We start from the raw sequence: 11,593 nt of genomic DNA on the forward strand, positions 1-11,593 counted from the left end.
TGTACTCTTAATTCTTGTGTGTTGATTGCATCAAAAGTCTATTTGAAGGCAGGGGTATTAACTGTGTTTGAATAGCTTCCTGTATTCTTATTCCATACCCCAACTCTAATCCTGTGAACTCCTACTGTCAGCAATAAACACCTACGGAAGGTTTATTTTGTTTTTAAATCCCAAGCCCCAGACAACACAGAAAAATAAACCAAAGTCTCTGTGGTTTTGTGTTGTCCTTTTTTTTCCTTTTCTTTTGAGGCAGAAATACTAAAGAGCCTGGCGGTAGCTGTAACACCCAAGAGGAACGTGCTGGCCTGCACCACTGAAACCCATCACATTCCTCCTGGGGTGGAGACAGGCTTACCCTGGAGGAAGGCAGGCAGCAGATGTGCCATCACCCTGCCCCAAGGCTGGCTGTGCTGGAAAGTGGGTGGGGAAGCAGATTTAGTTTGTGACAGCCACTATCTCCACTACCACGAAGGGATTATCTGGTGTTGTTCTCACTCATAAAGCAGGAGGATAACCCACATATGACCACCTAGCCAGCTGGAAACCAGCAAAGAGACAAAGGTGCTTTTCTCCTGCTAGGCAAGGTCATCCCAATACCCAAGGTGCCAACCTCAGCCACCAGGTACAGCCACAGGCCTTGCCTGCATACAGCCCCACATCAAGACTCCTTACTTGAGCTAGCCAGCATGTGGCAGAAGACAAAAATTACCTCTTATTGAAAAGCAGGGAAGGCAAAGCTTTCTTCCAGCTTCCTAGAAATTCTCAGATAAAAGAACAAGCACAGTTCCTGAAAAAGCATTATTTTTTTTTTTAAGATCCGCCAATAAATTGCTGTACAAAATAAGAACAAGCAAAACCTTTTCATTTAATTCAGTTCTTGATGTGGGGCTTAAACTCAGCTGTCCAGAAGTGACAACCTGGTACACTCACTTGGTACAGTCCCCTAGCAGAAGTATCACCTCTTTTTCATGGTATGTTTTTATACAGAGCTATTTGTATTATTATGTACAGATCTTATATATAATAATAGACAAGCCATATGGACATAACTGCCTGAGATTTTTTAATTACATGTTGTTATACCACCAGTTCCAAGAGAGACAACTATCACGCTGTCATTTACCCCAAATAACTGCCATTTACCAGGGGAGGGGAGAAAAATGTGTCACTGCAATCTCAGGGAGTTTAATCCTAAAGTTGTCATTTTGGTGCATAAAATGCAATTAAATATATTCCTTCTCCTCAGTTTAAAAAGGAAAAAAAAAAAAAGATTAAAAAAAGATGCTTAGAGAGCTCAACAGTTAACTCTGTCTCTTTTAGTCATAGAAAGTTACCTTATAAACATTTCCCTACTGGACACTGCTAAGGAGACAGTCAGAGACTACAGAAGATTGGTTTTTACAACTAAAAGCCATGTGGCATGTACCAGAGCCTCAAAAGTTAATCACCAGAAACAAAACTTTGCCAACAGCTGGAAGCAAGACCAAATACAAGCACAAAAAACAGACTACGTAACCTTTTATTGGAAGTCAGGTTTGTGGTTTTTTTAAAAAAAAAGCTCAAAAATACAACTAGCACATTGCACTGAGCAATATTTGCAAAGCTAAAACTATTTGTACAACTATGTATGCTTTTCCTAAAGAAAACAAGCCAGAGAATTCATAATAGAGGAACCGCAATAGCCTAATCAAGAATTGATAAAGGGGGAATTGAGAATAAAAAAATACTTTATTCTCAGTCTGGAGATGTCAGAGCGTGTGTCATGTCCGGTTCCCCCATCCCCAGAAAAAAAAAAGGGAAGAAAAATGTAGTGCTGCCTTGGAAATACTTGTTTGTGCCTATGAGGAGCTGAATTCACATTAGTGATTCTTAAAACAGCAACAAATTACATTGGACTAACAATATTCAGCTGTACACAACACCTGCCTTAACAAGATTATCCCTTTCTGTCTGATCTTTCTGCCTGCCTTGCTCAAGCAATCTGCATGACATAAGGTCTGTCCCTCCTAACGAAATACTGCAATTAAATTGCAACAGTTGAAATTGCTTCTATTGGCAATAAAATGATTAGTCATTGAAACACAGAAAATTTTAAAATCAGCTTGAAAAAGTCTCACAGAGTCTGCCACTGCAACTCTACAAAAGAAGCTGGGATGAAAAAAAATAAGGAGGTATATCTTTGCTTCATATTTATTTGCTCTACATCAAAACAAAACTTGCACCTCATCAGTTGTACTCACCTTCTTGATTTAAGAAAAGATTTCACCCAATACAGTTTGGTGTCATCTATTTTTAAACTAGGAGAAGGTGACAGCAAGACTAAAGATGTACGAGATACCCAAGTCAGAGCCACCTACAATACACAAAATTACTCCTTCTCTTAAAATTACTTTTTGAATCACTGATGTTCCTTCCACTTTCTGCCAAGACTTCTGTCAAAGCCATGAGCCAAATTTAATGGGAAATAAATGTGTTCTAAATGTCCGCAAGAGATTACATTTGATTCTAATAATCTGATCCAAAAGTCATGTCAAAAATTAAAAAAAAAAAAAAACAAACAAACAAACCAAAAAACCTACGTTCTTCCAGAGTATCCCAAACCATCATTCCAAGATTTTCAAAATTTAAAGAGAGAGAAAAGGACACTGGAAACAGTTTTATGTCTGTCACTTTCCTCTCTCTAAATAAGGGACTGCTGAATACCAAAAGAAGATGAATGAAAATGGAAGGATTGTCTCTCACCTGAAAGAGTGACCTGGCAACCAAAGGCCTCCAGAATTGATGCCCATGTTGACAGTCAAGGCCTATACTTTTTTTTTTTTAAGCTAAACTGTCCAACAAAAACATTCTTTCCTCAATATATCCAAATCACATTTCACACAGCTGCTTTGGGCTTACGATTGACTAAGAGGCATGCAAAACAAGGTCATCTGTATATAATTGGAAGCTAAATTCATGATATTTCGTTATTTCCTCTGGTTAGTACATACGTTGCTTATACTGAATGTTCAACACTGCAAGACTTTATGCATACGTAGAGGAAGCCACTATGTGGCATCTCACTAAGTGGGAGACATCAATTTGTTTCTCCACTTCCGCCCCCTGGTTCCTGTTAGATCTTCATCGAATTGTAATCCCCTGCGATGAGCTGCACCAAATCTTATTAACATACCCACCAAAAGACAGAAGCATAGTAAAATGGTATCCATAAACTGCTATGCATTCAACTGAGAACATCACAAAAAGTCAGAATTTGACTATTTACACAGCTATTACGGTCCCAAATTAAGGGACACTATTTAACGGCTCTTAAGAAAAATTGTTCATATCAAGAAACATCTTTAGAGTATCCAGCTTATTTCATATGTCCAGTAGTTCACTTGCACTTCAAGAGGAAAACAGGAAAATTTCTGTTACTCAAGTCTCTGACTTTCCTATGTACACCAAATAAAGAAAAGCATTCAAGCAGTTCAGGTACTGTCTGACCTTCCAAGCTCAGAAATATTTACATAAACAGTGTACAAAGCGTGGTATACTACATGAAAGTTAGAAATAACCAGTGGAAGATATTTATCTTACTTAGTGCATGTACATTACACTTCTTAATCTCTTTTATATACTGTCCTGCTCTTACCATCTGAAACCATCCACCAGTAGTTAATTCAAAGCATACACCACAGGTCAAGCACTAACAGTGCTGTAGCTTTGGCAGCAAAGTCAACACCAGCTGCTAACGTCCTGTCAAAGACGATAAATACTTGTATGATGAGTTCCATGCTCCTTGAGTGAGACTTACACCCCAACAGCAAGCTTAGGAGGTAGGTATATACCCAAAGTCATACCCAAGATCGTTTCAGCATCTTCAGTTGGCACTCAAAACAATGCAACTTCCTTCTATAAACAACAAAAACATTATGTTTAGTCGTGCTTTCGAATTCACAGTTTAGGGTTTATTAACCGGGGTTTAAAAATACCAAAAGTCAAACTACTGCTCCTGAACAGTGCATAGCAGAAGGGAAAGGACAGACTTCCTTCCAGAAGGAAAGGTTTCTGCACAAACACAGATTCCTCCAAGGTCTTCAGCAACTCCTGGAGGAGCACAAGCACAATCAAGTTCAGAATATTAAGATGTCACACAATGTTACTTGATTACACTCATCTGTCTTAAGTTAACCTGACCCAGCTCTACAGGACAGCATCAAATGAGGTCAAACAAGCTCATCTTGTTTTATTTCTGTAAACCAACCAGCTTCTTAAATTTGCTCACTATGCTGATGCAAGATCACAAAAAAAAGCTTTAACACAAACAGGTGCCTTCCAGAAAAAAAGGGCTTTCGTCAGGCACTGCAGCTTTTACGAGATTACAACCATTCTGCTGAATAAAACATTTCTTAACACTATTACATATCTTAGCATGTTTAAGTATTACTCAAGACAGAAGAGGCACCTATGTGATTAGTGCCAAACAGTAACTGCCAAACAAAACCACAGGAAAATATTCCACTTCTGTTACTTTTGTACCTATACTATCTGAGCCTATAGTGCAAATATCAATAACTAGCTTAATAGTCTGGCACTCTGTTAGTCGCTGTCTACAACTGAGAATATTAGAATAAGTAAGAGGATGCTATATGTAGCCTTGTCTGAATTGTATCAGCGCTCCTTAGGTCCCAGGGAGATCAAGCCATTTAAACTCTCATTTTTAAACTCTTTGGTTTTAAATTATTAAATGCACAATCAATAGGAACAGTCAGATAACCAGAGGATTTTTAGTAATTACATCAAAATGAAGGTTTCCTAATTTACTGTCAAAATCATCTTATGAACTCTCCTAAGTACAGGGAAGCCTATAAGAGAGAGAAAAATCTGAATCGACTGACCCAAAAGAGTGTTTTCTCCTTTCCCAATATAGTCTATACGAGATGTTTTTGATGAAGTTTAACCTTTTATCAAATAAAGTGTATTTCACTCGAAGTGGCACATGTTAGAATATCGAGAATTATTATATTACATCAATAGACTTTCTCCAAAACAGTTCCATAAACCAACCATCAACACTGCAATCCTGATTTTAAGAACATCCAGTTGTCCTACTGAGCCCTAGCCACCCCCTAGACGAAAGCACAGTAGTTCTACGTGAGAATTTAGAAGACTTATTCCCATTCCCTTGCTTTTCTCCCTTGCTTTATCAAGGACAGCTGTGTTTAACTATCTGGTGGTTTCTTAGCATAATGGCAGTAAAAAAATCCTCTATGCTGCTACCACAAAGAATCAGCTATTTTAACTGGCATGTGCACAGCAGAACTGCAACGTAGCAGAAAGCCACGAAGCCAAGGTTTGCTATCCCATTTAATGGACAGATGGGGAAAAGCAGGCTTTCCAATTACATCTTTAAAAGTAACAGGACCAGAGCAGAAAAACTACAGTAGGTTAAGGTGAGTGCATAAATGTTTGCAAAGTGGAAGGCAACAGAACAAGTGAGGAAAGAAAACAAGAGAGAGGGGTAGCAGAAGCTGTGAAACGTAGCAGTCCTCCATCCCTATGCCCAAACAAGTTTTTTCATGTACTCGTGTAATCGTAGCATAGGCTGTAGAGACCTGTGCAGGATTTAGCCCCAGCTCCCTTCACATCTACTAAATCCACATCCTCACCTTGGACCCCCAGCCAACACCAGAAGTTACTTGTATTTTCCAGAGATCCGCTGCTAGGAACAACTAGTCTATTCCAGCAAACCGTTATGAATACCAGCTCCAGGGAACCAAGAACAGGTGCCAATGGTTATCAGAACGTTACTTCCGTACCAAAAACGCACGAACAAAATGTGAAAATAGGACTCCTTTTATATAGGAGGAGAAAGACATCCATGGCATTACGGCATACATGCAAGGAAATCTGATTTTTCCACCTGCAGACCAGGGTTGCTTGGGTTTTTCCCTTTTTTTAGCCTCAAAATGATTGTAAGCTAGCTTTAATACCATGTCCAACTGTTTCAAACTAAAAATTGAAGTCCCTGTGAAACACATGTCTATGTACTAGCTTCAAAGTGCTCCTCTTCACCCTTCCTAAGAACTGAAACCATATTTAACTGCAACTTCAGACTTTTTATCTCCCTTCCCAGATGGTAACCTGGGTTTGCCCCAACACTTGCATGAAAAAACTAATAGAGCGTGAAGTTACAATTTTCCATATATATATGTGAAAAGTATGCGCTGCAGAAAAGCAGTTTCCTATTGAAATCACTTTCCCATCTTTTCATCTGGTGCAGCCTCTTGAAATATCACCAGTACAAATACAGCTTTAAAAAAAAACAGCTCTTCTGTGCCTTCGCCTAAGCGTGGAATTACAGAGAGCATAAGCCAACACTTCAACTGGTGCACTCAGTTAAAGTTCATCGTCTTAAGCGTGTCAACTTTTTGTTTGCTTGAAGATGGCAATCATGATGTCAAGGTCACTTTCAGGTCTTTGAAGGGAACCTTTAGCCTACAACTGATCAGGCACTACAGACAAGCAGGAGGAATTTCACTTTTAAGTCCTCCTTTAAACAGTATCTTTCTTTTATACAAGCAGAAAACAGTCTAAAAGCATGTGCAAGATTTAAACTTACGACCTTATGGCCTACAGCGCATGCAGATGTTAAACCAAGTCATGCTCATATAAGCTTGCCATACTATCACCCCTCAAAAATCAGGCAGAGTTTCCTTTCAAGTGAAAATTAAGGAATTACTTCTTAGGGATGGGCAAACATTTGATCTACACTGCAGTTGCAGTTTTCCCCCCTCAAAGGTTCTAATGTTATTCCACTATGGAAGTGGAGCTATAAATATACTGAAAGGGCAGTTACTTGGAAAAAAGCTAGCATATTTAGGGACTGATTTATGGTGTCAATACAGGAGGGCAAACTCTTACTTACAGCTCTGTCCATTAACAGACAGTGTAACTGTACATGACTTAGATTTTGAGTGGGAAATTTATGCAAACTTTAAAACATTAATACTGCTCTTAATTCCTACACATTGGTAAAGCAGCATCCTGTGAATATACACATACGCATGGAGGATCAGCCAAAAATACAGCCCATGTCCAATTCAGCAGTGAAGCACAGCCCTGCCATGGCCCATCAGGATGTTCTCTTTGTAAGTCTGATCCCCCATTCTTCGCGTGAATGGGATTTTTGCCATTTGGAACCAGAGAATAGGCTTTTCCAAATATTATTTTTTTAATTTAAAAAAAGAGAGTCTCATTTCACCAGTTCCCTGGCATTTAAAGAATTGTCCATAACAGCAACAGTTCTTTTGAGAGGTGGTTGTTAATCGCTAATAGATGAAAATAATATGGTCACATTAAGACCCACATTCACAGATTCTCAAACGAATCTGAAGGTTTAGCTGCTTAAAAAGAAAAAAAAAAAAAAGAAAAAAAAAAAGGAAGAAAACCCACTGATAACTGCAAAGACCATTTCTATTTAAATACCACCTAACTGGCTAAATGAATATTGAAGAAACAAAAAAAAAAGGCCCAACATTTTGTACCAATTACACGGATGCCATGAAGCGAGGTGGGTGCCAATAGGACAGGGCTCAGCAGAGATGACTCCTGGCATCACCCATTCCTCCTACGTGACTTGACAGCCTCTCCGCCAGCACCGAGCAGCCCCAGCGCACCACAGCACCGCCGCTGCCCTGTCACGAAATCTGCCCTCTCAGCAAACGCGCTCCATTTTCCTGCGGGCTCAATGTCAGCTCCGCTACAGCCCCTGCTAACATATTTACTTCGGAGCAACAGTAGGCTGAACTTCGAGGAAGAAAAAGGCACTTTTCTTACAACTCCCTCCTCCACCACCCCCTACGCCCCCCCCTTTTCCCCGATGCAGAGGGCTCCAGTCCCAAGGGCAAAGGGCCCCCCGGCCCCAGCGGGGAGGGCTCCCGGGGCATCCCCGGCTCCCGCCGTCTCTGGGCCAAGCGCCCCGGCGGCTCTCCCGCCAGCAGAGACTTTCGGCCCGCGGCACCGAGCCCAGTTACGGGGCGCCCCCCGCTCTCCCCTTCGATCAGCGGGACGGCAAGTGTTTACGTTTGAAAATACATATATACCGAGCCCGGATCCGAAGGGAAGACGGAAAAACTCCGCCCCCCTCCCTCTCCCGACTCCCTCGGAAAGGCGATAAAAGCAGGGCAGAAACATCTGACCGCTCGGCGCCCCTTTTGTAAGGGGGAGGAAAACAAAATAAATCAAGGAAAAAAGAAAAAAAAAAAAAGAAGAAATAAAGGGTCGGGAAGCCTCGCGGGACGTAGCGGGCAGCCGTCCCGGCCGAAGCGGCCGGGAGGGCGGCTCGTCCGCGGCGCCGCCACCGGGCCCGGCGGGACCGCGCGGGGAGGCCGGGCCGGGCCGGGGCGGGCGGGAGCGGGAGCCGAGCGGGGAGCCCCGCCGGGGAGAGAAGCGGGGAAGGGAGGGGGAGCGCGGACCGCGAGTGGGAGAGGACACTCACGTAGCGTTTCAACTTCTTCTCCGGTGGGGACTTTCGGAGCCAGCCCGAGCAGACCACCTCCCCGCCGCTCATGGCTGGGCCGCCTGCCCGCCGGGGCAGTCCTCCTTGTCCTCCTCCTTCTCCTCCGGTAGCAGCGGCGCCCGGGCCGGGCCGAGGGAGCCCCGAGACGAGGCGGCAGCACCGCGCCCGCTCCGGCCTCCCGGGGCTACGGAGCGAGTGAAAGGGAGGGACGGGGGTGCGGTGTGTGTGTGTATGTCTGTCTCTCACGCACAACAACCAGCCGGAGCGGAGCGGCGAGCGGGGCTGAGGCGGGAGGTTTCCCCCCTTCCTCCTCCTCCTCGCCGCCGCGGAGTCACACGAACATCGGGAAAGACGACAGGGGCGGCCGCCGCCCCGCCGCAACTTCGGCTCCGGCGTCCCAGGGCAGGATCCAGCCGCCGCCCCGCGTCGATGGCACCGCCCCCCGCGCCGCCGGGACCCTCCCGCCGGGGAAGGGCCGCAGGGGGCTTCCCCTCCCCTCGCCCCGCCGCCGGGCCGAGCTCAGCGCCGGCCGCCGAGGCTCCACGGGCTCTCTCCTTCCCCTTCCTCCTCCCCCTGCGTCGGGAGGAGGGGACCGGCCAGCGCTCCTGCCTCCTGCGCCCTCAGCTCCGGGGGGGGGGAGGAGGGGCGGGGGGCGGCCGCGGCTGGGTCTAGCCCCGGGGCTGGGGCCGGGTCCTCTCCTCCCGGCGAGCGTGGGAGGGGTTTACCCTGGTATTCCCGGCGTCGAGTGTTACCCCCCCCGCCCCTCCCCAACCCACTTTTCCCCACAGCGCCGGCCGCTGCGCCGCGGCTCCTTCGCTCGGGGCGGGGGCAGACTGGGCGGGGAGGGGAGGTGCCGCCGCTCGGCTGCCCCCCGAAACTCCGCCGGAGCCTTTTCAAACAACAAGGGCCGGGAGGGAGAGGGGAGGGGACGCGGCGCCTCCCTGAGGGATCCTGGGAGCTGTAGTCGGCGGGAGGCAGCAGCCGGCGGGACTGCGGCGGCGCGGCCGTCAGGGGGGCGCGGGGCGGGGAGGGGAGGGGACGGGCCCGCCGTTTGCCGGCGGAAGGGAATAGGTGTGAGGGACGGACCCCGACCCGTCGCCCGAAGGCCAGCGAGCCAGGTCGGGCTTCTTTTCCGTTCCAAAGGACGAGGCGCGTGGCGATTTGAATAACAAATCTTAAAATCACGGCTGAAATGGTGATTCTTTGAAACCCACCGCAAAATCGTGCGTTAGAGTTGGGGGGGGGGGGGGGGGGGAAGTCACACCAAAACAACCCCCAAAGCCCTATAAAAACTGCATTAAAAGCAACTGGGCATAAATAAACACCTCTTAGCGAGTCTGCAACTGCCTTAGCAAAAAAAAATTTAAGAAGTTAAAGAAGTTGGCGGGTGAGCGCAGAGATGCTCCTTCCCGGAGCCAGTCCCCGGCCCGGGGGGTGATGGCCCTTCCCCGGCCAGGAGCTGTAGCCGGGGCCGGCCTGTGGCAGCCGGGATGGACTCGGTAGGGTGGCAGCGTCGGAAAGAGGTTAAACCCCCCTGGAACACCTAGCGCCCACCCGAGTGGGTGCACCCCCCGTTGCAGACCCCCCCCAGCCCCTCCGCTCCACAGCACCGTTCCCTCCCGAAAACCCACCAAAAAAAAAAATATTAAAAACTAATAATTAAGTTTCGACTGCTCGTGCCTGCTTATTGAGTATTATTGCGGCGTCTGTGATACGATTAGGTGGCGTGTCCGTGGGCTGCGAGGCGGGCCCCAGCGGCGCTTGCCTGGGAAAGAGCCGCAGCCCCCGCTGCCGGGGCGATCCCAGGGCGGCCCCCGAGCGGGCCCCACCGGCGGCGGCGGCGGCACCTCCCGGGGGCGAAGCGGTCGCCGCCTCCGCTCCTGCTGCCGGGAGGTGGCGGGGATGGCCCTCCGCCCGCGCTCCGCCGCCGGCACCCGGGGCGGTACGCAGCGCCGGTGCCGTGTCTTCCGCGCCGCCTTTCCCTCCCGTCTGAGGGCCGGGCGATGACCCCTCGGGGCAGGGCTTTCTGGTCCGTCTGCGCACAGAGAAATACCCCAAACCCAGAAAAAAATAAAAAGAAAGTGATATGCAGAGCAATCCTAAACACTATTCAATCAAAAGGGAAAGACCAACTCATTCAACAGCTCCGCTGTTGGTGCTCTCTGTCTCTTCCACTCTGCCAGAAAAGATCTCCAAAGAAATATATTTTTTAATTCTTTCTTTACAGATTACTTAAGTGCAGGCTTCTGGCACCGGAACGCTGTGGTGGTTGTTAGCACCGGTGCTCTTCCACTGCAGAGAAATAGTCCCCCTAGTGTGCCGTTGTTGAAGGGAGCCCTGCGATGCCGCGATTCATCAAGATATACTGCATTAAAAAGCGGTTGTAGCATTTTAACACAGGCATTTGCAGAAATAACAGGAAAAAGAAAGGTGAAAGCCTAGAGACATTAAAATCTGTGCATCAATTTCACCATAAATCTTTTCACCATAATTATAACAGATAAAGCACTGTTAAGCACTAAAGAAAGATCGTCAAAGAAGATATTTTGCCAAAAACATTTGAAAAAGGAAAAACGGTGGATGTTGGTCATTTAGCAATATTAGAAGGGCACAAATCCTAGTATCCAAACCTTCCTCACATGCATTTCTGCACATCATTTCAGCTGCCTCAATGAGGCTACTGGAAAGAGTAAAAAAGTGATTTGATGTGTGCAGATGGTAAGCATGAACTTGAATTGTTCCATTACATTTAGATTTCAAGATGGGTTTCAGTATAGCTCTTTTGCTTAAACCGTTAACGCCATTGTTAATCTCAATGTCTGAGATTATCCAAGCATCAATAAAACCACAAAATTTTCCAGTTTCCTTTAGAAAACTGGAGATAGTATCATCAGAGCAAGAACTCATAGAAGCAGTGTGAACTTACTAAAAATGCCATTTGCATTAGGGTGTCATAGCATGATCCAATGGTTCATTTAAACCCCAGTAATTAACCCATGTCTTGAGGGCTAATCAAAGAAAGCAAGAGTCTTTTGGCTTAAGCAGACTCTATGGAGGCACCACCAAACAAGTTATCTGATTCAAAGACAC

At 46.3% G+C, this 11,593-nt stretch overlaps 1 protein-coding gene across 3 annotated transcripts in view; it reads right to left on the minus strand.

Annotated features, from left to right (window-relative positions):
* The window catches only part of GAB1 (GRB2 associated binding protein 1), a 100,957-nt gene extending 92,403 nt beyond the window's left edge, over positions 1 to 8,554 (minus strand). For all 3 annotated transcript variants that reach the window (XM_086464151.1, XM_086464150.1, XM_086464149.1), the window contains exon 1: positions 8,483 to 8,554. In XM_086464151.1, coding sequence (XP_086320277.1) covers positions 8,483 to 8,554 — 72 coding nt within the window. The remainder of the gene's footprint in view (positions 1 to 8,482) is intronic.
* Positions 8,555 to 11,593: the final 3,039 nt, after the last annotated feature.

Source organism: Leptosomus discolor, chromosome 4 (genome assembly GCF_034619465.1).
Source record: "Leptosomus discolor isolate bLepDis1 chromosome 4, bLepDis1.hap2, whole genome shotgun sequence".
Taxonomy (NCBI): Eukaryota; Metazoa; Chordata; class Aves; order Leptosomiformes; family Leptosomidae; genus Leptosomus; species Leptosomus discolor.